The 27,436-nt window shown below is 47.9% G+C and overlaps 1 protein-coding gene across 5 annotated transcripts in view; it reads right to left on the bottom strand.

The window, feature by feature from the left end:
• Nucleotides 1-24,838, bottom strand: part of FBXO34 (F-box protein 34) — a 37,764-nt gene extending 12,926 nt beyond the window's left edge. The window contains exons 1-4 of one of the 5 annotated variants that reach the window (XM_035551384.2): nucleotides 24,727-24,822; nucleotides 22,577-22,637; nucleotides 11,554-11,632; nucleotides 8,689-8,790 (exon numbers count right to left, since the gene is read on the bottom strand). In XM_035551384.2, the coding sequence (XP_035407277.1) occupies nucleotides 8,689-8,731 (43 nt within the window). In that variant the 5' untranslated portion in view covers nucleotides 8,732-8,790; nucleotides 11,554-11,632; nucleotides 22,577-22,637; nucleotides 24,727-24,822. Of the gene's footprint in view, nucleotides 1-559; nucleotides 657-8,688; nucleotides 8,791-11,553; nucleotides 11,633-22,576; nucleotides 22,638-24,726 lie in introns of those variants that run through there. The other 4 variants (XM_035551383.2, XM_035551387.2, XM_035551389.2 and 1 more) reach the window with 4 other exon arrangements.
• Nucleotides 24,839-27,436: the final 2,598 nt, after the last annotated feature.

A 27,436-nucleotide genomic window follows, 5' to 3' on the forward strand; every position in this document is an offset into this window, starting at 1 on the left:
GGAATGCCAGGCACTTTTAAACTAGCTAAAAGCTCCCAACGTATTCCTGGTTAGGAACATCAGATGTTTTGTCTCAGTCCTATCCGTTTGCAGATCAGAATGAAAAAAAAAGAAAAACTGAAAAATAAGCGATAAAAAGCCAGAAAAAAAAAAAGCAAACAAAGATCTCCTTTGCAGCAGAGTTTGAGAAGCAAAACCACCAAACTCGTTCAGGTTTGGGCAGCCACGAGCTCAGTCCGAGCACAGGCATCACGCTGCAGGATGTCACGCATTTAAGGAAGGACCAGCACCTACTACAGGCAAGCAGAAGCTGACAAAACCGACACAGAAAGATTCACCCGGGCACTGCAGCACAAGCACAGCTCCATACAAAGCACGCTTTTTCCCCCCTCCTCGAGCTGCTGGTCTGCAGAAAAGAGCTGAAATGGGCTAGTAATGCCAGCCATCTACTGACAAATTCCTACTGTGTAAGCAGCAAAAAGCTGTGCCTGTGAATAAAAATGTAAAAAAATAAATAAAAAAAAAGCAACAGCATCCAAGCTAGCACAGAGATACTTACTGCCTTTTAACTACCACAGCATTTCTGAACCGAGGCCGATCCTTAGCAGGAGGTGCTTCAGTCGTTTGCTTAGTTTTGCGGAGTTGGGCACAGCCTGAAAATCGAAATGCAGATGCACAGAGGAACAGAGCAGAAGAGGGAAATAAAGAGCCTAATCTTGTTGTTCTCCGCTTCTGAAGCCACCCCCAAACATATGCCTTTCTGCCTAAGATGTGGGAAGGACTGGGATTTTGGCAGCGGGCAGCATCACGCTCGCGCAGCAACGGACAGCGATTCACGGAATGGCTCCACCAAACCCCCCGCTTTATCGTCGTTTTGGAACTGCTGCTGCAGTTCGGGAAAATAAGTGCATTAACTAAGATGGAATAAGGGATATTTGGCTGCAGCAACACGTTACAGCTTCTGATATTTACAGGTGTGGCGGGAGCTGAAGCTTTACGGCAGGAGCAGCGTGGTTTTGGAACAAGAACAGTAACTGATAAACAAGAGCCTTCAAAGGATGGGCTCATCCTTTCAGAATATTTGGTGTCTAGGAAGCAGGCAGTGGTTGAGGAGCAGAAATCCCGCTGCTGGTAGAAGCAGAACAGCCTCTGCCCGCCTGAGCGGACAGGGACCAGCTTTGGGATGCCCCCAGACAGGGACCCGCTTTGGGATGCCCTCCAGTGGTGTGGGACCGAGGGCTGAGCCCTCCACCCCAGCCAGGTTGCAGAAGAAAGCAAAGGCAGGTATTTCAGAGGGAAACTCAGATGAATTAATACTGAAATACAGTCACTAGAGGGGACTTAACCAGTGCTGAGGCCTTGTAACACACAGCTATGTTTGGCCATTACCAAACAGCCCGTGGCAGCCCCTGCATCCAAACCCTTTCGCTTTCTAGTCAAATACAGCAAGGATTTAGGATTTCACAGGGTGGATTCAATGATGCGTTTTATTTTACTTCAAACCAAAGCGCTGCTGTTCCAGCACGGGCAGGAAGAACCACTCTTCCAGCTTATTCAACCAGCTTAGTTTGTTTCCCAGACTGGTTCACTGCAAGCTAAAAACGGAGCAAAAAGTGGGAGGGGGAAAAAAAAAAACAAAACACACCACCAAAACCCAACCCCACAGCAGAAGTCTGAAAAGAACAAGGGGGCTTGGAGAAAACCACATTAAAAAACAGCTAAAAAGAAAGGCACGGTAATACCGACCTATTGTAAGCACCTTAAAGAACGACTTTTTAACACCAAGTTCATCAGCTGGATTTTATTTAGTTAACAGAACGGTTTCAAGCAAAGAGAAAACAAGCATGTTTTAGCTAAAACTGCCTTAAGAGCTTTAGAGTGAACTCGCATTTGCGTTCCCATCCACCTGCAGCTGGAAACCGACCCTCAAATGAAACCGGGTATTTCCTAAAGGCACCGCATCCACCCCAGAACCATCACGAGACAGGTTAATTAATACCTGCAGCCAGATGAGATTCTCTGAGTCCTGTCGGACTCCGCAGACCGACCTTTCGCCGTCAGCAGAGAGCTGCAGGAGCCGCCACCGCCGCGTCTGCCTCTCGAAGCCTCGTGCTCAGCTTCCTGCTCGATGGCCAAAAGCTGCAGCTCCGCACGGACCCGAGGTTATCTGACCTCAGAGCCATAAAGCTGCCACGGGGGCTCGACAGGCGCAGCCTCCTGCGTCTATTTGCACGCTAAAACCTGCTGGTACCACTGCTTCTCCTTACTAAAAGCCAGAGCAGCCCAAGCGGCAGGCTCTCAGTACCTCTGCCCTCGGGTCTATTCCCCACCAAATTCAGCCCAGCCCTCCTCCAAGCTCCTGCCCATATTCCATTCCCCGGATTACGCCAGAAAGAGCGGTTATTTAACCAAAATGTGCAGATTCCCACCTGTATTTGAACTTGGGCAGGGTGCTGGGGAATACAGCGCCACCTCACAGCCATTTCGCTCACCCTAACTCCTGCCGCACCGCGGTCTCGCCCTCCTCTTCCTCCCGACACTTTCATGCCCTCCCTTGTGTCAGGACTGTCCCATTTCCATCTGAAGCAGCTCAAGGGGCTAAACGAGGAGAAAATTAACCCCGAGAGGCAGGTTCCCTGAGCCCAGCAGGCACTAGCACAGCACAGCACAGCAGGATGAGGTTCTCAGCAGCTGAGGTTGGGTTCAACCATACCAAATCCACACCTTGAATCATATTGGGAGAAGTGTCCGCCACAAAGGGGTTTCTATACTCTTTCCAGTCAATGGAAATAAACTTTTGGAAGTAAAATAGAGCGTTTTGGGAGAGGGGAACAAGTGCCTGGGCTCCAAAGCAACATTTGACTGCTCGCCACCGTCAAACATCACTACCTACCGGAGCAATAAGCACATGAAGTATTTGTTCTAACAAAGCTCTACAGGGAGAGCCTGTCTTCCCCTCCAAGACCAGGTCAATAAAGAACAAAATGTTTCCAATTTGTAGCTCTCGCGTTTTCTCTCCTTTAGGTGTGGTGAGTATTGGAACGATAAGGTCGTCCCCTTTTCCCTCAAAAGGAAAATCTCAAAAGGGAAGAAAAGGAAAAGCTAAGCTCTGCTGCCCCTTGCTGACCCTGTACTTTAGTACTGGAGACGACAACAAAATGTTTCCCTTGCTCAACTATTCCTGAAAGGCTTCAGCTGTCCTGCTGATTTCGGTTAAGGACATCATCTGTTGCTCAACCAGGGGGGGAAGCTGAGAACTGGCTCATTAGATTTGTTCTGCTTGCTCCAAGAGGAAAACAAAACCAGGGAACCCGTTGCGTGCCAGCGCTGCTGCGGTGCTGGTGACAAACACCCCGAGATCCCACGTTACTCCGCTTTCTCGATAGCTGCCACCTCCTTTGGCACTTGCTGTCCCCGCAGAGCGTGTGGTGTGCCCCGAATGGTAAGCAGGGGGTGGCCGAACGTCCCCCAGCAGGGCTGCAGCTGCCAGGCTCCTGGGTTGCAGGGTCCGGGGAAAGGCTGCCATGCCCTGCATTCGGGGCCGCGTGATGCGTGAGCCACGTCTGAATTATTTAGCATGTAAAACTAGATTTGTTTTGCTATGCAGATTGTGAATTAATGAAAGCTCGGCTGAAAGGCTACTTTCTTGGGGCGAGGGGAAGGAGAAAGCTTCCAGAAGCCTTCCTATTATAGAAGCAATAGAGCTGGTTCCAAAAATAGTAGGCGAGCACTCCCAGCGCTCTGGAGATGTTGTGCCCTGGTTTTATGCGGCTCAAGTCTCCCTGGATTGCTCATGTACGTGCAGGGAACGCTCGTAATGACTGAAAGATGCAGAAATGACGTTAAATTGGGAGTTTTAGGACAAACACCAGAAAGAGAAATCCAAACACGCTAGATCAACTGGGGATACCAGCAGAGAGCAACCTGTCCCACTCCAGAGACGGATAAAACCAGAAAGCAGACTCCTATCCTTCTCAAGAACACAGTGTTAGTTTGCTCAAGAAGATCCCGATTACTAGAACAATGACGTTGCAGATTAGGATTGTCAACAGCAATTTCATCACCCTGTTTTGCTTTTGGATGCCAGGGACCCTGGCCGGGGAAGTTCACTTGACTCATTTTGGCACACACCCGCTAGAATTCGGTCTTGCTGCAATAACTACCAAACAGACCATCACACGGTCTGCCTGACACTAATTACTCACTGGTTAGCCAGTAATAGTTCGTTAGTGATCCAGCACAACAACACAACCCACTCTTGGAATTAAAGTCTCCTTTAACAACAGCATTTACAACCCAGTGAGAATAAAACCGGTGTGCAATACTCCTCTGACTACAAACTCACCTCTGAATCTCCGTACTCCAGGGCAGGACTGGCTATTTTACTGGTATATACTGGCAAACGTCAGCAGGAAACTAAAAATCTCATACTTGACACTATAAGGTAAGAAGTCCGCCTGCACCATGGCATACGACGCATAGTAGTGATAGTTTCTGCACATCTTTTGGTGGGATATGAAATGGCTTCTAAAGTAAAAGACAAAACCCACAGCTCACCTCTAGATAGCCACTACACACACAAATCCAGTTCCTTCTTTAGCACTTTGTTAATAAGGAAAACCCCACAGCAGGTCAGCTGGTATTCAACACCAAATTTATCAGCTTTGATGTACAATTTGCTGAATACAGCCCCAACTTGTTTGGACCAGCCTTTGGGATGTCAGTTCTGCTTTCGCATGCAGAATGTCCCATACACTGAGCACAGGTCCAGCAGCGTAAGCTGTACCTCATTTCTGTTTATTTCTGCAGAATCTTTCCCTTTGACCAAACAGCTACGTTGTGGATTTCTCTGTCCTGTGCCGCTGCAGACTCTTTCCCAACAAATCCCAGTCATAAAAAAAGGACAAAAGGTGGATTCATTCAGCCAGCCCACTGCAGAATTGAGAAGTTACGATATTCACTACGCATCTCAAAAGCATCCAGATTTTTCCTAGGGGTCTCCAAAACCATATTCAGCAACTGGAAGCCTTGCTACAGCACCGGAAACACTACATTAAAGATAATGGTACTTTTACAAAAGTGTTTTTATAAGTAACTGTGCTATTTCTGTACTTCAAAATGCCCAATTCTCTGTAATATACTCCTGCATCCACCCTGTTCCCACATACTAGCATCTTCCACAATTTTTACACCCATGTGTCTCACGATTTGTCATGAAATCTTAAAATCCTTTCAAATTTCTGCTTAAACTGGGAGACTGCTGATACCCAAACTTTGTTTTTTTCATAGAAAACTATCATCTTGCCAGGACAATGTAAAAATGCTGAACTCTGAAATTTCTATGCGAGCCGTTTACAATATCTTTGTGATTTATGAATTTAGGAAAACTGTTAAGTATACCCAACTTCACGACAGATTACACGCAATAGGAAGCTCAAACTATATTGCTCATAACATTTTATAGCTCAGGACGTTTCTGTTAAGGACAGAAAACTTGTAACAGAACAGATTTATTAGGAGCATTTCAAAACAATCCACCCACAAAAAGCAGACCACCACCCACACCCTCCCAACAAGTGTTGGATTCACTGTCTTTTCCACTGGTATCTTACTTAATAAAAAAAATGCCCACAAAGAACAGGCTACAATCTCAGACAAAAAAAAAACATAAATATTACTCATTAGCATCAGGCTCTGATGTGGTCTACGGATGAATTAATGAAAAGAAAATGCTGTTCTGATGTATAAATTTGGTTCAGATGTATAGTCAGCCACATGCTACAAAACGTATACATTAAAACTCAGAAAATTTGCACCAAAACCCAGCACCGACTCTACCAAAGAAGCCTGGTCTTACATATTTCCCAGCTATCTATCTGCTGTCTGCAACCTGGAACACCACATCCAACTTCGGTATGATTCGTATGTCCACATCCAAGCAGCAGCTCTGAAAGGGAAGACAGACTGCGTTTTGGACGCAGAGGTTTAGCCCTTTATTTACCAGTTAATCCCACCCCACTGCTCCCCAAATGGCCTTCACTCTGTGCTTCATCGAGGAACTCAGACTGCCTCAAAACGCCTGTCCCCAGTGACCAGCAACCTGAGAAACCACCTATCTGTAGAGAAAGCAACTCCACACCATTATCATCGTTTCCTTAACTACTTGTCTTGGTGCTGGTGGCAGGGTTTTGGTGGTGGGAGACACCAGGGGCGGCCTCTGTAGGAGCAGGCCGGGGTAGGCCTCTGTAGGAGGAGGCCGGGGCTGCGCCACGTTGGATATTGCCAATCTTCCCTCTTTATTAGAGGATTAATCTGTTGTGGTGCCAGAGACGCTGGCTCACCACAGGCGGGATCAGTCCCCCCTCATTTCAATCCAGCAGCCTATTTTTCACCTAGCACCGTGCGTTGTGCTAGTGTCTCTCCAACAGCCCCAGGCCTGCAACGTGAAGTCACACACGTGCGTGGCACTGAAAGGGGACAGCGGGGTGTCAGAGCCAGCAAAATAACGGTGTAATCCAAACCACAAATAGAAGGAATAAGACAGCAATGCAGATCACGCCACTGCTCAGAGCAGAGCCTGCCCAGGATGGCACACAGGGAGAGAGCAGAGCATCAGAGAGCGGAGCTGAGGCCACACAAACGCAGTGAAGGATCCAGGGAACACCATCTGGATGCCAAGGATGTGCCTCACCTCTAAAATGCTCTGCAGCCTGCAGAACACAGAACCTGGTCGAAGAGACCAGAAAGGCTATCTAAAACTCCAAAGCACCAGCGTGCGACCGGCGACACATTCAGGCTGAAGCGCTGGAGATGAAGACAGAAGGCAGGCAATAGCATGTGCTAAAAATCTTTCCCCAGCCAAAGTATCTGCTTGTTTTTATACAAATTCTTTAAAAAAGAACATACACAGAACGTCTTCTGCTGAATTAACTCAGTTACAGATCAGCTTGGTTTTTTGGCAGGTTAATGACAGTAGAGACCAGCATTAAAAACAGTATTTTTTGTATGATTGTTTCAAAAGGCTGTTGAAAAATCTAAGCTAATTTTGAAACCTACCAATTCTGTGGATCTTTAGATCTTTTTTTGGCTACATTTTAAAGACTTCTGCCATTAATAACTCAGAGTTACTTGATGCAAAAAATAGTTTTACATTTTTTCAAAGACTTGTACTTGATATGCCTAGCAACTAACACCATTAAATTTTCAGAAATTCCAAGCATAGCACAAATTCTGCCATAATTCAGTTTTCAAAGAAAAAAGACAGCCAAAAATTTAGCAACTAAACTTCCGCGTGTTCAAGTACTCTGTTAACTGTGAGAACGGGCGCTGCGTATCTTTCACTTTTCATCCTTATCTTCAAAATTCAGAAACACGTACCTACAGCAGGACACCAAAAATTCTTGATGCAATTCTTTTTGGGTTTTGAAGTATGAACTTTCCTACAGGCCCATCTGAAAACATCAGGTCTGTTTCTGTTTCACACAACTTTAAGACTTTTTGGTGCAAAAACATCCTTATAAACAAGGCAAATGGGGAAAATATGCATTACTCTATAGCTCAGTACTCCTTCCCCAGTACAAACAATATAGTCTTCACAGGGTTTCCACCTCTTGGATAAAACACTAGAAACACGAACGAAAATGAGGAAACAAACCAGCAGGAAACCAAGCAGAAAATAGAGTACCCCAAACTGTTTTTTAAAAAGGGTGGTTTAAGTGAACCAGATTTTGAGCTGGGTTTTTTTACTTTGCTGTGAAAATACTCAGCACATTTTTAGGCTTCCCAACGGAGTAGCCGGTGTGAGCACATTGTACAACAGAGAACATAACCTTACAAATTAAACATGCCAGCTCCAGAGTTCCTACTCATCGCGCTGGCTTTCATCAACAAATCGCTACCAAATCCCTTCCCTGAAAGCCAGCTGAAGCTTGCTAGCCTGAAAACTGAATTACTGAAGTAATAATCAAGCTGTATCGGCTTGATCTCTCTTCATTTAACATCTCGTACTAATTTTCTGTGAGCTTGCAGGAAATAGTTTCAAACAGCTCCCTCAAGAAAATAAGTTACAAGCCTTAGTTTTTTTCCATTCTGAGCCATCCCTGCACTATTTCATAGCTCTGATAATTGTACCACTGACTAACCTCCAACTGGGAATAACTGTTTTTATCATCAGTATTAAAAACAGTCCCTCACACTGTTAGGAATCTGGAAACTCATTGTAGCTGCATCCCACCCTTCAGCCTCTCAAAACACTACAGAGTAATGAAACTATGTGCTGAAACCAGAGGATCCCTGTGCTGAACAACTCCTGTAATTTCAGGGTAATTACAAGTGCTTCCTCAGAGAAGGCAGCCATGGAAGTTTGATTATTGATTTTAGAGGAGCAAGTGACACGAGATCTTAGAAAACCAAAGCGAACTTCACATTTTCCATACAGGACTGGGAAATATAAATTATCCTTAGGAGCACAGCAGTAAGGCGTGTGCCTCACACGCTCACCTAGTCTCGTAGCACTTGGGTTGTTTTTCAAACTACAAAGATTTGTCTGCAGTTTTCATTTCCTGATACTCCATTATCTTGGTTTCTACAGATTAGCCAGAAGAGTGACCAACTGCTCTCGGAGAAGCAGCAAGATGCAAAAAATAACAGTTCAGAGAACAGTGGATTTAAAAACCAGATTTTAATTACCTGGAGGTACAGTTGCCAAGTAGACGGCAAAGAGCCTGTGCATCACATACAGACAGGAAAATCCCCCTGGGTTTATTTCACAGCCAATTACAGTGGATTAACCTATTAGTAAGAGCAAAAAAAAATAAAAAAAATTTCACATGCAAGTTTCAACAACCTGAAAAAACCATTGCTACTCATACTTTGATACACAGGATTAGCAAGCTGTTTTATCACGCTTCCAGTCATCGCCTCCATAAACACACCCTACAAGGGACCTCTCCCTCTTTTTTAATGCATCTTCTGTCATTGTTTCCCTCTCAGGGACTGACATCCCTCTTGGCTTCCTGCTTGGAGTCTCGTTTCATACACCCATTAGGACTGTTGTTGGTGTTGACAAGAGGTATCAAACACCTCCAAAACTTTAACACGTCCCCTTGTGCAAACTCCCAGGTGCTCGTATTATTCACTTCTGCCTCTGTTAGATGTCACCACACAACATCTGTCGGACAGCAAAGCACCACTGCAGCTTTCCAGGATCGCTGTGCTAAATACTGGGTGTGCCTACTTTTGTTTGGTATCGAGTTCGTTCTGCTGGCTCCACTGCAAGAGCAAGCTCCGTGGATAGCACAGTTCTCCCCCACCTCCACAAACATCTGTTACTTTTCTAAGTTCTCCAGACTTCCTTCCCCTTTTACCGTATCACAAAGCCTCTCTTTTTAGCCGGGCTGCCTTCTTGATAGTCCATCACCATTATCTTGTTGTTCACTGCCAAGCAGTGTGAACCACTAAATCTTGCAGAGCTTCCAGCCCTTTCAGCTCAAGGCCAGGCACCAAATCCAAGCATCCTGATTTAGAGAGATGGTTGCTAAATTCCTTCCCTGCCTCTTTTTTTTTTTTTTAAACACTCTTCAGCTTCCTGTCCTGGGAGGCAACCAAACTGCTGTAAGAAATGCCAGGTTCTGTTAAATATCCTCCATTCCCGTGACACCGAATATTCAAAACAATTAGGTTACTTCCAAATCTTGCCCTGTAACAGCCTCTATTCCAGAAAGCGCAGAGATGAGTGAAAATTACTTCAGCACGAAGGAGTTTTAGCTGGTCGCTTGCTGAATCCCACAGCGTTTCGAGTTAGCATTCAGGCTTGGCACAACCACCCATCCGCTCCAACACACAGCACAATGTCACCCCTCAAAACCCTACTGTTCGACCCAAAGGCAGCTTTCCCCCCCCACCCCCTTTTTTTTTTTAAGGGTGCGTCAGCTGCTAGCTGAAAGTGGGAATGCTTCATTTAGCACATACACTTGTTAAACTGCTCACAGCATGCAAATAAAATACCGCATTGTGCAAAAGTCATTCAGTCTCCCCGTCCGTAGATATGAGCAATGGAACCGTGTCCAGGAAAGAGAAACTTGGAACAACGTGCAAATATTTCAGTCCCTTACTCCCAGTATTCCCATCCTGCACTGAAGCCCACAGCACTGCCATGCAGAGGGGTGACCACGTTGAGAAGCTGCTGTAGGAACGGATGGGAAAGCTACCATTCTCCGTCCTTGCCCCAGTACTGCACCCTTTTATTTGTAGTTATTGCTGCAAACTGCTTTTTTTTTTTCCAGACAATGGTTGTGTTATTATAGGTACCTTCATGCCGTGCCAAAGCACATACACACAGCAATTCAGAACAATCAGCCTTGTTTTCATGGGAGCAAAGGTTGCAGCCAAATGAAATGGGTGGAGATCACATTAAACAATCTTGGAATCTGCTAATAGGATATAGGAAAATGTGACCATAATGCAGATGCAGAGTTCCCCTTTCACCTTCCAATGTTATGGATAAAATAAAAGCTTTGGAAAACCAATTAAACTATTTGAACAACATTAAGCAAGAAGAAGTGGTCTCGGTATGCTAACAAGAGGCTCTGCTACTGAGAAGTTCTTTAAAATAAAAACAAAACAAGTCGCCCTTTCAAAGGTCTGAAACCAACGAGCAAGTTTCCCAGCCCCAGAACACCACCTGCTTAAAAGATACAGGATACCTGCAAGATGTCTGCTTATCCACTGTAAACAGAAGCTCACCACGACGAATGTTCCTGTCTTAAAGACACGATCAGATCCTCCTCTGTCTGAGAGGGGAATTTTCATAGTGAAACACCTTGCTTGGTCAGCCGTAACCTGCATTCCCCTTGTTTGCTTTTGAGATGTGCATTAGTCAGCTTTCTCCTTCACAAATCTGATCGTGCCTCTGCACGATCATACACTGAAGTCATGTCCTTGAGTCTGTGACATCAGTCTGTTGCCATGGAAATGTACAGGGCAGTCCAAAATTCAGTATTATGGCATCACTGCGGGATCAGGCAGCAGATCAAGCCAACGCCTGAGAGCTGGTTGATGCGGCACAAACAGCTACGACATCACGACCTGAACATTAACGTCTAACTGCACTTTATCTTAATATTCATAAATAGGCCTAGAAGCCTCTTGTCGAGAAAGATGACCCAGGCTGTCATTAACGTCATGACGAAGAGGCAAGCCCTGATGCATCAGTAAAGAAGGGCAATGTGTTTCCAAGGATGGCCACGAAGTATGAGGAAAGTTCAGCTCTCAGAATAGAAGCTGCCATCTGTTCTTGAGGCAACACCAGAGCCGCCCAGAGAGATCAGCCAGAGAAACAGGGGTGGCCCCCTTGGCACCCTGATCAAGTGCTAGGTTGCACATGGCCTTTCTGGAAATGAGAGCACGGTGTCACAGCGCTGTCACCCTTCTGGAAAAGGAGGCGTTACATAAGACACGCTTCTTCAGTTTTGAGCTTTGGCTATGAAGCAAAGACCGGTTCATCATTAACCCAACCTATAACAAAGTCGTGTATTAGTTAAAAAAGGGTGGTACCTTCACACAGTTGTTATTCCATGTGGTGTTAGACATTACAGTGGTGTAGGTTCCTTGCACATTCACGAGAAAGGCATTTCTGAAGAGCAAAAGGGAAGGAAAAAGGAAATTAGTTACAAGTTAATGGTGTTACAACGACTAACCAGCCCTTGAAACCAAAAAGATCCACCAGCCTAACGCATAACAAACTCCAGCCAAGGAACACCGCTCATTTACCCGACGCAAAGGGCACCCGGGTACGATCAGTACACTGCTGACACCCAGAACACCTCCAATTCAAGGGAATCTTCGGCGTCAACTGAGCCAGTACACCCCAAAAGAGCCCAGTAACGACTGTCGAAGGCGGCTGCCCTGCCACAAGGACGGGTCCCACCGCGAGGGTGGGAAAATGCTGCTTTGGCATCGTGCGACCCAGGCTGCAGGCATAGCAAGGAGGAGCAGGCAGCAGCCACGCCAGTCCCCTTCCTTTACCTGTTCCTCCTTTCGCATCGAGCACCCTCATGTAGGGGGCTGGGTGCTGGTTTCCAGAGCCTTCCCCGACACCCAAACCCCAAGGCCCTGCACCCCGCTCGCTCCTGCGTGCTCGGGCTGCGTGTAAACGCGGCCACTCCCCGCGCACCCGACCGGTTTCAGTTCGCCTCCTTCCGCTTTCTCTTATTTACCCGCACGTCTTCGGTAACTCACCCAACACTTCCTCCTGCAAAGCTGACCTCCATCCTTCCTATAACCCCAGACGCACCCACGATTTCTTAACAGGGCCATTAGCGAGCTGCAGGCACCGCAGGGAACGCTGCTGCGTGTTCTCAGCGCGGACGTAACCCTCGCTCCTAACCCCTCCGCCCAGCTCCCTGGTTATAATTACCCCATGCCGTGTTATCTAACACCAAACACAAGCCTCGGGGCTGGGAACCATTGTTTATTTGTCTCCGCCATGCCACACACCCCGGTGGTGTCGTATAAATAAATTCCACAACCTGTCGGAGCGCGAGCCCGAGCTTGATTCAGACCCGAGCTTGATTCAGAGCCGAGTTAGAGCAGTTTCCAAAGGGCTGGTGCAAACACCTTCACTCGGTCCCTGCTTGCTTGAGCAATACCGCCTTATGCAACCAGCCACCGCAGGCAGCTCCGGAGCCAAGCACCACGACAGCTGATTGCTGCTGCGGACCACAACTGCGGAAAAAGCAGCGTGTAAATCCTTCCTTTGCTTTTAAAAAACAAACAAACGGCGAATTATAAAGGGGAAAAAGCAGACGAGAGGCACGCTGCTGTCAGCGCGAGGACCTGCGAACGGCAAGCTCCACGTGCCGGTGCCATCTCTCGGCCACCAAAGCAGCCAGGCTTACCCCAGCCTCAGCCCTTACGCCCCGCTCCAAGGCTGTAGGGCCGCAGGAGTTTCCTGAGGCAACCTGAAGCCAAGTGGATTTCGGAGCAAAACAAAGCCAGCAGGCTTCATCTCCATGGAGCTCCTGCAACATAACATCGGCTCAACGAGCTTCCCGGGGCAGAGGTCCTCCTTATTAACTACCTAGTAAATTCAGATTACAGTCGGCCAGCTTCTCCCTTCCCTCTGCACAAAGATCAGCTGCACGCTGGTGGAAGCCACCCTACACGGCTGCCCAGCGGAGGGGCGATCGCACCCCGAAGGCGAACACAAGAGAGGAAGGAAAGGCTGAGGGCGCCTTTCAACCACAAAGAGGGATATAAGGGGCAGAGATCCAAGCTTCGACAGCTGCCGCTGGAAGTGTGGTTAACAAGATTTGAGAAGTGGAGCACGGGGAAGACAACTTTCTACCTGCGTTACCCTCAGGGCAGCTTGGCCGGCATGAGGAAATGTCATTGCAGTCCATCCTCGAGCTTCTTTTCCCTACAAAGGAAAGGCCACAGACATCTCCAAGAAGGCAGCCAGACACTCGTGCTCTCACACAAGGTTCACGTGGCCTACAACCTTCTCCTGAAGAAACCACAGCCAAGAACAACTTGGGCTAACGTCCCCAACAGGCTGCTTCTAGAGAGCACCCCAGGCCTGAAACTCATTTTCACTTAGCCAATGCAACCTGCCAGACTCGTGTCCCCGCAAGATCAGTGGCTCGACGTGAATGCAGACAAGTGATCAGCTACAGATTTCCAAAGGAATACGTTATTTTTTTTCAGCCCCACAGAAACAAACAAATGCCTCCTTAAACAAGGTGATGCTGTTTGGCTCATTAAGAGGCCCATATTGTTCTTATCAAAGCACGGATCCACTCCAGCCCGCTGTGTACACGCCAGTTCACAAAGCACGTGGGGGTCTTTCTCTCTGAAAGCCACTCAACAACTGCAAGGCTTGACCGAGGGGCCTCGGACTGTAATCCTTTGAAACTCACCACCGCTTCACCTCCTGCTATTCCTGAGCTTGGAGCTGCTCTCGGATCCGTGCGGAGTTGTTCTACAAGACCAGCCCAGCAGCCAAGCTACAACCAGCACAACGCAGCCCAAGCCTACAAAAACTATCAGCGTAAAAAAAGCACATTACATTTTCCTTTCCCGAGACATTTCAAACATCATCAGGTATCTGTCCTAGCGCGTTACCATCCCCCCATCGCCCTGCCCTGAGTTCCCATGCTTACAGCAAGGAGCAGCCAAGAGCACTCCGCCTCGAGTCCAGGCATGGCGTGCAAGCACAGACCCCCCTTTGGGGCAGTGACGGTCGAGTTCGATCGAATTAAAAAACAAACTCCATTTCCATCCGAGTCAAAAATCGGAGGCAAAGAACTGCGCCTGGCTCAGGCTGCACACAGTCAGCTGTCTCTTTAGGAACGGATCAGATTTAACAGCTCCGCGGCAGTCCAAAAATAAAACGTTACCCAGATGAGAGTTTAAGCGCTGCCCACTCCTGCGCCGTGCAAAACCCAGGCACTCGTCTGCGGTGCTCTCGTGGCCTTAAGCAACTTCTCCAAAATCACCGCCTTCCAGAAACGTCGGTTCCAGCAAGGTGTTTTATCAGGACTCAAGCTGATGCACAAACACGCTTTTATCCTGTTTCAAAGACAAGAAGTCCCCCTCTGAAGCTCTGCCCGGTAATTTTTTTGCATCGCTTGGGTTGCATCTCAGGGCACTCCTGCTCCTGGAGCTGGCCCAAGGCGATGCAGGCACAAGCTGCCCACTCACCTCTCAGGCTCCGGCCCTAGAGCAGCAGACTGTTGCTTCAGGGCCTAGGATATTCAGGACCTAATGCAGAGGGAGAAACTAATTAACAGGCATCTCTCTGGAAAGCAAATATAAACCAAATGCTTTCTATCTAAGCCCTTCGGGACATCCAGCATCAGTGCTGAACACCTTCACCTGGCAAAGCTCTGGGAGAACGCTCAGTTGAAGCTCCCAGGTAAGGGAGCGCAGCGTTTTAGGGTGTTTGTGCTACAAAACGCTGCAGAGACGCCTCTGGAACGTGCAAAGCCCAGAGAAGCATCGTGACAGCTGCAAACAAACTTTGCCCTGGCTAACATCCGCGTAACGAAATTACAGTTTCACTCCAGGGAAAAAGGAAAGAGCACTTAAGTTTTGTTTAGATTAAAGCGCTGCGAGCCACACCACTTATCTGCTATCAGAGCAGACTGCAGGGCTGCTCCGATGATAATTCGGTAATGAGGTAACTGCAGTTGGAAGGTATGCAATTAGGTCCATCTCCTCCTCCTCCCTCCCCCTAGAAAGCAAGCAAGCAAGCAGACGTTATCGCATCTCCCTCCAGCTCTGCTGCCCTCGCCACTTAAAATACCTACAAAGGAGAGCTGTCACAAGCTGCTAACAAGCCAGGCTTGGCCCTGGCAGACCAAGGAAGGCACACTCAGCATCTCCCCAGAAGTAAGCATTGCTTCCTGGGATGCGTTCTCAGGCACCCACGCACTTATTAAGGTTAACGTGCCTGCTGCTGCAGTAAAGGCACTGGTAAAAGGGAAAAGGACTGCTGTTCCTACCGGCCTTTAACCTGGAGCGTCCTCACCAACCCTCCTGGGTGAGCTAAACCTGCTGAAGCTTTACTGAGCCCACCCTGAAAGTGCTGGCTCGTTTTACCCAAACAATTTGCACCCTGTCTTACCTCAGGGAGCTGCCCTTTGCAGGTGGTTCCTTCCACAGCTGAGGCTTACGTATGGGAAACGTCAGAGGCCCCAGACATCCCAAAGCCAAACTGCAACTCCCAGTAACCCTCTGCTTCCACTCTGCAATTCTGATAAAGTTTATTCATGCTCAAAAGCTCATCCCTCCTCCCCCCCCACCCCGGTGATACCAGCTGGCCTAATTAAATATCTGACCTCCCCCAAGTGGCTTTGACTCCCCAGCAAAGTTCTCCTATCTGTGACCACCAACTTCTACCCTATTGTTGTTTTTTTTTTTTTTACAAAGCAACTCCTTTCTGGTGTGCTCTGACCTAAGTAACACAAGGAAAGGCTCAAGAGATGGGGAATTCCCCCGCCCCTAAAAATTAAAATAATGATAATTAAAAAACCAAACTTATAACCAATATTAGCATAAGCAGCAACATCTATGAACTTTCTCTGTCTGGCTCCTCTACAGATGCAACGATTTCGCAGCCAGATTAAGCTCCTAGACGTTTTTTTTTTTTTTTTATAACAAGTTCTTCCATATTTCTTAGAAATACGTTCCCCGAAGACGAAAGCACCATCCCAACAGGACACTGTTCGGTGCCTTCACTTCTTCAGATGCATTCAGCCTGGGGATGAAGTTGTATTTAAGTTAACTTCACGACATTAATACACAAACCTTTCCTCTACGGCCACATACTGATTCGAAAGAGAAAAAGGTAGGGGAAACAAACTTTTAGGGTAAGAACAGCATGCAAAATTCAGCAGAGCCATTTGTTACAGAGGTATGTAAACTAGTCCTATTGATCTTACAACTCACCCTGAAGCCTACAGCTGACGTATCACCGGACACCACTTGAACAATGGCGTAAGCTGTTCGGGCACAGCAAACCCATCATTAGGAGAACTGGTTGAGTCTCCTGCCAGGGACATCTCGTGCATCATCAGCGAGGGAGCGTGTCTCACCACCCGAACCACTCCGGGCTCCCATTCACAGGCCTGCAGTGGTGTGTTAAAAGAGAACTCCCCGTAACCGACATCAAAGCCACGTCCCCAGCTTCTTCTGCTGAGACACCAATTTAAAGCGAGCTAGTATACGTTTTAATACGACTACACCTGCAGCCCGACTGCTGCTAAAAAAAACGCGTAAGCACTCTAAGAGAAATATGTTCATGTGTGTTTGGTTTTTTCCTTAATGCCAAAGATGGATTCGGCGCTACCAGTGATCCTCCAAAAGCCAGAATTTCCAAAGGGGCGGCAGATTTACTTAGATTTCTGGTGCATAAGCAAGCACTCTTTGCTTTACTTCATTCACATGTTATACTAAGATGGAGTTACCTCATTTTAAAAAAATGGCAGGAGAGTGCCACCCTCCTTTAGGAAGGAAGTTAAATTTAAAAAAAGAAAAGTGAGAAAACAACCGTCTGTCCCACGCTTCACGGTAAGCTCCGATGCCCCGATGGTTGAAGAGAGGTCTAGAAACCCACTTGCAAGGTAGAGACTTGCCTTAAAGGATTTTTAGGGTTCACTTACTGACTCCCTAACGTTTCCCTTGAGCTACCGCTAGCTCACATGCAGCGGTCAGCAGAGGATTGCCTGGACCTGCAGCTCAGGGCGCTTCCCCAGGCAAGGGGCACGTGCTGGCGGTCAAAGACAAATGCAGGAGAAAATCCCTGCTACCAGAAGGAGAGCAGACCAAAAGCTGAACAGGCCAGCTAAAGAGGGCTAGAGCAGCTTTGTACATGTGTTTACAGGGAGCTTCTCTCAGCCTCAGAGCCAGGAGGGGAGGAAGCACAAAAGGCGCCTGTTTGAAGATGTAAACGCACGAGGACCGCAGTCACAGCAAGAGTTTCCCAACTTCACGATGGAAAGGATTTTTACCCTTTGCAATAAGGACTTAGTTAAGGCAAAGCTCAGAACAAAGACCTGAACTAAGGGCTTTACAAGTCAAAAGGGACCTGGGTTGCCTCTAGAAAGCCACACAGCAGCAGTAACCGAGCCGGGGAGCTCAAAGCCTGGTTCAACACCAGCAACCGTCGCTCGATCCGTACCAAGTCCTGGTTCAACCCAGTATCCAGACCCTTTTTAAAATATAGCCTCGAGTAGGACACATTGCAGAAAGCCAAACCACAAGCTATTCTTTGAAGTTTAGCTACAACAGAAAATTGTTTCACCTACCCAGATGCAGAGGGATAGCTTTGGGAGGGATCCTTTGCCTTTGATGCTACAAGAACTTTTGGAAGTGGTAAGCTGCCCGAGAAGGCCTCCAAATCGCTTGCTGGGCTGGACAGCAGCAACACCCCAGCCTACAACGCACACAAACGTAATTATGCTGGGTCTAAACTTGAAAAAAAAGAGAAAAAAACCCTTCTCGGTGATGTTAGCATGCAGAGAAAATAATAGCATGTACAAAGAAATCTCCAGAGCGACTTACGAACAAGATTTTACTCTGGCTTTCTGCCACTCCGAGAGGAATTAAAGAGCCCAGCAATATAGCTCTGCTCATCCCAGGGAAGAAACCGCATTCTTCAGTGATCGACAGAACAGGAGGGAGGAGGAAAGAGGGACAAAGACCCGGCACTGAAACTTCACGTAGCGAAATGGGAAGTTTCCTGAGGTCCTGGGACAGAAAGCAGGCTAACGCCATAGCGCAGGGAGAATAACTCAAATTTTAAAGTGAATTCAGTCCAGTGCATCCAGGAGGACATGAGCCAGTCCGTAACAGCAGACCACTAAAGCTGACAGTATTTCGTAGTGTAAAATTCCAATCACTTTAATATTTTGCAGATTATAGGCCTCCCCTGATTACCTTCTAGCAAAACCAATGAAAGGTGGAAGTCACAAGAACAAAAGCAAATCAAGTGGAAAAGGCATTGCCAGACACCTTGAGCAGTTGAAAAACGTGCCCAAAACAGCCTTTCAGTAACAGAGGACATTTAGTAACCATCTGTAATGACGGCTTTATATCCAAACTCTTTGTAGCTTCAAAATTCATACCAGGAGACCAGCTTTTAGGACCAGAACTGAGGTGCCCTCATTCCCCCAAGGTTACTTTTTGAAAACCTATCAACACCTACAACACATCAAGTGCTCTTCACACACTGCAGAACAGCGACTGAAGCCTCCCTTGTAACTTTATTGTTATAGCATTCATTTTAAGACAATTCAACTTCAGCTTTTTTATTTATTTATTTTTTTCACTCGAACAACAGCAGGAATTCTGCATTAGATCCCAGGTTGAAAGTTACTGGGAATGGCGGTAAGCTGCTGTTACATGTGTAACACACGTACATCGTAAGGAGGAAAAAAAAAAAAAAAAAAGAAGATATTGGAGCTCACGAAATCAAAGCTTGTAAAACACCAAAAAAAAAAAAACCAAAACACCACAAGATGAGCTCGAAGTAGCTTGGAGTTGCTAGGGATGTTTAAAGTTAATAAGATCCTAAGTTAAATGGCTGCCACTTCGGTTTGCCAAAAAAATATGCAAATTTCCAAAGTTCATACATAGTAATTAGCACAGCAATAAGCAGGTCCCAACTAAGCGATGAAGTCAGCCTCGCTCTTATTTCTCCAGCAGATGGAATTAGCTGCGTGTGAAGTTATTTTTGCAATTGGAGATTAAACATATTATCCTGAATATCAATGCTGCAAGTACAGCACCCGATAATGGGATCGGAAATCTTGGTATCAGAAATCTGCAAAAACCAACCTGAGTATTTCTTTTCCATCGTTCTGGACGTGACACTGAAGAGGCCGGGGCAGCACAGATTTAAGACGTCATTTTTCAAGCCAACTGTTCATCTACGAACAATTTAGCTGAAACAGGCTCTCTCAGCAAAATACATTACTGTTAACGGTCCAAACAGCTTTCTCCGAAGAAAAATGTCTGCTTTGACTAAACATGCATCCTCTTGATGTGCTAATCGACAGAGCCCAAATGAAGAGGTATCCGAACTGCAAGCTCAAAGAACGTGCTTGAACAGAAAAGCCTCTAGTTTTTGCCCATTATTTCTCCAAACCCTGGTTCTGAGGCATATCTGTGATATAGTGTATATCACACCGAGTAATGCACAAATCCAGACCTTCCATTCTTCCTGACTTGTCACTTCAAGCTTAAATACGACCTTCTCCTAAGCAGGCAATTCGCAAGCTCCCTGCAGCAGCGCGCCGAAGGACGCTGAACCGTGCGTGCCCTTGACCAAAATACTCACCCCGCGTTCTACATTCCCAATTTAATTTCTCCAAGCGCACAAGCCCGCAGCTGCCCCAGTACAGCAAGTCCTCTCAAAGACACCGAAAGACCCAGCAACTTTTCCCAGTGCTGGGTTGAACGAGCCCTGGTGTTTATAGGGGGCAGCCCCTGCAATGCGTGGGGGCCGCCTGCCCAGGAGCACCCAGGACGAGCGGACACATCTCGCGGTCAACCCTAAACACAGTTCTAAGAAGCGATGGGGAAGCCTCTTGTTTTGCATCAGAGGCACCAGCTTCCGAACAGAAAGGATGGTGCTAAGGGACGCCACGAGTCCCGCTACATTCACGCTGCTTTGTAGCTCCAGAATAGGTTTCCAGAACCTTTGCGTGCTGCCAGAAGAACCCCAAAGCTCCACATGTTTAAAGGGACATAGAGTGGAGAAAGGAAAGCCTAAATCCAAGTCATTTACAAGGCAAACGTGCGACACGCTGGATATACATACTATTAACCATAATTGTGCAACGTTGAACGTCTATGTTCTGAAAGCAGTAGGCGACCCTGCCTGAAACAAAGCGAGAATTCTCCCAGAAACACACTTCGGTGGCCAAATGAAATACTGCATGCAAGTAAGAAAGCAAGCACTTACACCTACCGTGGGTTTTGGGGTGTCCCCCTCCATTCTCAACTAGGGAGTCTCATTTATCTCAAAGCAATCAAAAGAAAACACTTCGACTTTTAAAGTGAGAAAAGCTGCAGAAATGAAAGCCCCACCTGGCACGAACACATAATATTTGAGAAATAAAGAGGAGATTCTCCACTTTAGGGGAAAGGATAAAAACACTTCTGAATAATTTACTTTGCATAGCCCAGTTCCTGCCAAAACAGTTCCATAAATCCCATGGTAGTTCAGATAATTTCCATTCTTAAAACTGAAAAAGCTAGATTGAACATTAGCAACATTAATTGTGTGATATGACCTGAATGATGCAAGAACAAGTAGTTAAGTGAACCACAACATCTGCTGAATTTTTAATCACTAGTTGTTTTTGCTGCGAGGCAGAAGAACGTCGTATATTAGCTTCCAAGCACTGTAAAGAATGGCACATTAGGACACCAAGATTTCAACTGGCAGAAATTCAGCCTCCGTGCTACCGAAATGCCAGTGCTTTGCTGTGAACTGCAGACGTCGCAGCTTCCGAAGCAGGTTTTTTTAATCATATGGAAAAGAACACTATTTTCTGCACCCCAAGGTAAGAGTCAGCCATTGCTGAATAATTAAAAAAAAATAAATTTTCTTAACAGCCATTTACATGTCCCTCTGTAGTCTATTTTTACCCCAGGAACATTATTAGGCAGTCACGCAGCTGCCCAGCAGCAACCCTTTATGAAAGAGGTAGTTGAACCTCGGATGTGTAGGAAGGTGATCCATGTAAACATTCACCTTGCCTCTGTACTGCAACAGGAGGTGCAATTGCAACAAGTCTCGGCATCCTTGAGCTATATTTAATCCATCTGCCTCCGACACCCCTTGCACTGACGCTGCAGAAACCCAGGTTTCACCGTGTACTGGCTAACCAAGTACCATCGATGCAAGCTGCACGAGACCACCCTACAACAACGCCAATCCTGCTGTGCTTTCACTGCTTTTGATGCCCAAAGCGGCGAGATGAAAACTAACCACCACTCCTACTGTGGTGCATCTCCAGTTACGCTACAGGCATAAGACTGCAACAGCAGGATTAGCAAGTGATACAGCAGATATTCTACAAGAAGGGAGAAAAAAAAATATATCATTATGATCATTATTTGGGGAATAAACCCATACTAATTCCTCGACTATATCCAGAATCTACACGATGGGCAGTTATCCTGATTCACTTGGGTGGGAGGTGGGGGGGGGTGAATGACATTTTTAAAGAGAACAATATTCACGCATTAAACACCAATTTTCAAGTCTGTCACACAGGCTTTAATAGATTCTAACTTTACTAAGTTAATAGAGCCAATACAGCTCAGGAAACAAGACCAGTAAAACGTGGTACAAATAAAAACTGAGCAGCCACATATACCAAAGCAACATTCCTGCGCCTCCTTCCCTGCAGAGCTTACAAAACCAGGCAGCAGATCTCTAAGCAGCCACTTTCGCTGGACTAAAACCTCCTTCAAAGCTTAAATGTACATCTAGTATTAAATCCAAATAATCCATAAGGGACAAAAAAGCAATAGATTGGAAGAACATATATCTCTTGACCCGACGCTACGTTATCTTTAATGACAGCCTTAGTACCAGTCCTGTGTTTTCCTGGTAGGTTCAGCTATAAGGGGTGAAAGAAAAACTGCCCCTTTAACTACAAGCAGGTATCAAACCTGCACTGCCCTGATGGGCAAAGGGAAGGGACGAAAAGACACCACAGAAATGCTGAAACACACAATATCTGAGGGTAGTAAAGCAACTGATGCTTGAGGATTACACTGAATGCCTTGTTTTGTTAAGCTACAGGGCGTCAAGAAACTAAAATAACACGCTGAAGACGTGGATTCCTGGAACCTCAAGAGACAGTCAGCAGGCAGGTAGTATCTTGGGCCTACTACACCATGTCAAGCTTCACAGCACCAGAAGTCAATCAGGCACCTCCGTACCCCAAAACCTTCCTGGCACGGGAGCTACAGGCAAGTCCCTGCACACGCAGGCTCTGGCTGTGAGCTGGTACTCGAGCGGGCCGGAGAGCTCACAGTCTAGCACCATGGTACGCACCTGCAGCACGCTGTGGGACCAGCTTCCAGCTTTACGGGGCATGCAAAGGTGTTTTATGCGCCTGTAAGAAAATTAGTGGCAGCTCAGCGCTTGACAAGTCACTCACGCACGTTCACGATCCTTATCTAAATGGAGTGAAGATTTTGAAGAGCATTTAGAGCAAGGGAAACATACAAAGCTTCCTCTTCAGCCTCTGCTTGTTCTCCAATTAAATATGAAAGAGAGAACTTAGTCATACAGAGCGTGCAAGATGATTTTAAGACACTGGTATTAAATCAAATCCCACAACTTTTCACACCTATTAAAACGGGACTTTGTCATTTAAAGGGGAGATTTTGATCAGCGCGATGCAATTAACAGACACTGCCTTTGTTACCAGCCTGCTCTTGACGAAGCACAGACTCCTTGACATTCCATCTCTTCCCCTCAAAGGCGCTGTGCTACAGCAAATTTATGGTTTTACCATGTAAGAGGAGAATTCGGGCATATTACCTTCAAAACCAGTCAATAAGGCTCTTTCACTCAGGCGCAGGGAAGGCAGGCGGCTGCTGGAAAGCAATACAGGGCACTCCCTTTCCCCTCCCCTCAGGACCAAAAATGCTGCATTCAAAACACTCCCATCCCCTGCAGCAAGGGATTAGACATTTATTAAAAAGGAATCAAAACACTGTTAAAAAAAAAAAAGGCTTCCAGTTAAGATTTCAAGTGCAAAAAGCAACTCTGGTGCAGCTGGAGTCGCATTAGGAATTCTACTGCTCACCAAAGAACAAGTTGCTCAAATGTACGCAGGATGTCATTTGTCCGACTGTGCTGTTCACATTGCTCAAAAGGAGCACAGAAATAGATTTAATTTTTTTTTTCCAAGTGAGTCATTTTGCTGCCACCGCATTAGGCACTAACAACATTAACAACCTACAGGCATTTACGGTTTCGACTTTGGACCTCCAAAACAGCTGCCTACCCCCACTTCTTTTTTTTCCTCCTTTTTTTGGCTCTTCTCTAGGGGTGACAATCATAAAGGCCAATTATGTAAAACCTTTCATCCGAGCAAACACGAAGCCCTACGCAAACGCTCATTAAGGGCTCGCAACTCCTCGAGCCTAGTTCAAAGCCGGCTCGGCTATCTCCAAAGCCACCAAAACTGGATACAGAGAGCAGCCTAACCCCGACAGCATGCAGCACGGCAGGGTTAACCACTCGGGTATTTACACAGCTTCACGGGCGGGTTTTACAGCCCGCGCCGAACCCGGAGCTCCTGTGGCCGTGCTGCCAGCCGCATCCACGCCGGTTATTTCCGAGCGGCGATGCCTACGGACGCTGGTGCACCTCGCAGGACAAGGCGCTATCCCCACGTCTTGCGCTGATGTAAGGTGATTTTTGTTTTTTTATTCCAACTGGAAGCACGTCAGCCACCTCGGTTTAGCGAAGGAATCAAAAGCTACGCTCGCTGCTTCAAGCGAGGCCTTGGAGGAAGTAATTTTGAGAAGAAATCACGTCCACGGCGACTGTACTTTTAACCTTTCCTTCGCTCCTTGCACCACTCCCACGTGCAGGCGTTGTTAGAGGCACCACCCGCAGCACCTAGCGCTGCTTAAAGCCGTATTTTGGGGCCACTTTTGCATTTAGAGAGACCGACGCGACCCCTTCTCCAGAGGGCCAGCGGGCGCAGGAGAGCACCGGAGGCGGCGGCAGCGCTCTGCCCACGGGCTGAGGAGGCAGGAGCCGGTCACGGCCACCCGTGGAGCAGCCACCCAGGCCGGGGCAGCCCCGTGAAATGGCCGGGGAACGGCAGCGACCCCGCGGAGCCCACGGGCGGCCCTACCCCGGGGCTGCCGCCCTGTCAAAGCCAGCGGGCGGGAAGGCCACGGGGAGGGCTGCCAGGGGAAGGGGGCAGCACACCCAGCACCCCCTCCCCGGCCGCGGAGCGAGGCTCCCGAGGGAGAAAATAACCCCGAGGAAACCGAGAGGGCGCCTCGACCCGGAGGGAACCGGCCCTGGAGGCGCCCTCCGCCGCGCAGCCCCGGCCCGGCGGGCAGCCAGCGGCCCCTCGGCGGCCCCCGCAGCCGCCATGGCCGGCCGGGAGAGCTGGGCGGTGCGTGCGGGGCCTCCCAGCCGGCCTCCAACCCACCCACCCGGCCCGAGAAGCCTACCCGGAGCGGGGCTGCCGAGCTCCGGCGGGGACGAGGAGGGGGCGTCCCGGCGGCGAGCTGCGCGGAGCCGCCAGCCCGGGCTCGGCGCGGCCGGATCCCACCCCCCCCACTCCTCCTCCTCCTCCCCCTCCCCAACCTCCTTGCACCGAGCAGCCGCGACGGGAGGAGCCGGGCCGGCCCAGCTCCAATCCCTGCCCGGGGCGGAGCGGGGAGGGACGGGGACTGGGAGCGGGGACGGGCCTCGGTTCGCCGGGGAGGGACGGGGAAGCGCCGCCCGCCCTCCCCGCCGTGCCAGGCACCGGCCGCCTCGCCGCGCCAGGCAGCGCCGGGAGGGCGCCGGGGACCCTCCCCGGGGCCCCCGAGCCCTCTTCGGAGCCTCCGAGCCCTCCTCAAAGCCTCGGAGCTTCGCCTCAGAGCAGGGCCCGGGGTCCTGGCTAGCTTCTCCCCAGCGCCGTGCCCCAAGGTTTGAGGCCCGGGGTGTTTCAAGGTGGCCCCCTCTTTCGCCCTGCGGTGTTGAGGTTTGGGGTTTAACGCCGCTGTGGTGGGTGCTGTGAGGTGTCCACCAACATGGCACTGAAAGCAGCTGCTTCGTAGCACTGACAGATTCATAGCTCTACCGCAGTGATAACTGACTAAAAAAATACACAGGCCTCCACTGGCAACCAAAGGATCTTGTTTGGTAGACCCTCTGGCTTTAAAATCTACTTAAGTCCCAGCAGACGGGCAAAAGGAGTTGCTGGGACGTTACTGGGTTTACTGGAAGCATTTGTAAGGGGTTCATCCTTCAGGAGGTGTTCTGGGACCGATACTGGAACACCCGCCTCCCCAGCACAGCACCAGCTTTGTCAGCTGGCTTGTTCCACTGGTGTTTCCTCCCCAGCACAGTAACTAAATACACTTTGTCATTGTTTGTGTGGTTGCTGCCCTTGGCAGAGAAAAACAAGCTCTTTTTCCTGGTGTGGCTGTATCCAGGAGGCACTGTGGCATGGACCCTGGACAGTGGTTCGTCATGCAACCGTCATCCCAGCTGTCTCTGCTGTGCCGTCCTGCCCAGCGAAACCCTCAGCCTGCAGGGAGAAAGAGACAGGAACCAGAGAAATTCTCAGAACCAAGGGCAATGAGAACAGTGAAATGCAAAGGGAAGGCATTGGGAAAAGGGGAATTAAGTTGTATCACCAGATGGTAGCCTGAGCTGAAGGGTTTCCTATAAGAAGCCTCCCCCCTCCTCAAAAGAAGATTTCAGCAGTTCATGTCTGCTTAGAGAGAAAGAAGGAGCAATGCAGGTCCCTGCGGGGGGACCACAGATGATCCAGGGTGAGAGCAGGACCAGGGCACCCTGTAGCAAACCACAAAGGCCTGGTTCTTGCAACCCGCAGGAGGGCAGCGATGGAGAAATGGCTTATCCCATGTAACGCAATACTACAAGAAGATCCTCGAGACCAGCCTCAAGCTAAAAAGCAGTGTAACTCTGTCAGCACAACACTTTGCTCCAATAGTCCTGCTGAGGGGCAGAGCCAAGACACAGTATCGCATTAACACGGCACCTTGGATGGCTGAGGTCCCAAAATCTCTGAGGTCCCTGTTGACCACAGCCACTATACACACAGATGAAGAGATCACAGGAGGGGAGATACAGGTAAAATGATTCACTCAGAGTCAAATACCAGATCAGTGAGAGAACTGAAAACAGAACCTGCAGTTCCTCATCTCTCCAGTACTTTTTCCTCTGGACCATAACAAAACCCCAGAATAACGGGATTTAGCTGCTGGTGACACAGCAGCTTCACGTGTTCCAGGGGAAAATTATGTGTTTTGGTATAGGACCACGGTGATTTTTTTGCACACGTGGAAAAGAACCTTTTTACTAGCACAGCACCACAATTCAGTGACACATACAAGGACGAGACATCTCCCGATGACTTAAATGGGAATGAAATATGTGCCCTGTCATATTAGAAAAAGGCCCCATGACTGTACAGACCCAATCTTTTGTTGTAAGTTGATAAAGACAGATGAATGCCATTTGCTGCTAAGTGACTTCTAATGGTTAAATAACCTTGCCCCCACCCTCTACCCCCCTCCTCCCCAGGCATTTAGTGATAATATAAGAAAGATTTTGCACATTGTTTAGCTTACATGGCCATCTGGCACTTTTGCATTTCAGTAGCCTTGAACATCGAAAAAACGATAGATAAAGAAAACTAGTCCTATCTTATCGGAGACCTGGAGAAGTTTAACTCTGTCAGAGTACATAGGATTAACCAAGTCTCTACAGCTCTTCTAGAGTTTCCATCTTAATTAGCGGTCATATTCCACAAAGCTTTTCATTGCCGTACACTCTAAATCAGGCTGTTCCTTATCTCCTTTGTGTTTGTTTTAGCCCTGAGATACTTAACTCTAGCAGTCACTTCCATCTTCCATATGAGATGCTTCTGGGTGATGGAGACACATGCTGAGAAAAAAACACATATGGGTTTTAACCCAAGCTAAAAAATTACTGGAGTCTTGTCTAAGCTTGGGAAAGGGATGCTCTTTTCAAATCAAAACACAATGGCCTAACTCAATAGAAACGTACTTAATGCTGCTGAAACATCATCTACCACTGCACTAAGCGGTTTCTTCATCTGCTTTTGCTAAAGGGGATAAACGTATAATTCACCCATGGTAACCCACTCCACACATGTCCCTGGAAACAACACAAAGTTTGGTT

The sequence above is a fragment of the Cygnus atratus genome, chromosome 5 (assembly GCF_013377495.2).
Source record: "Cygnus atratus isolate AKBS03 ecotype Queensland, Australia chromosome 5, CAtr_DNAZoo_HiC_assembly, whole genome shotgun sequence".
Classification (NCBI taxonomy): Eukaryota; Metazoa; Chordata; class Aves; order Anseriformes; family Anatidae; genus Cygnus; species Cygnus atratus.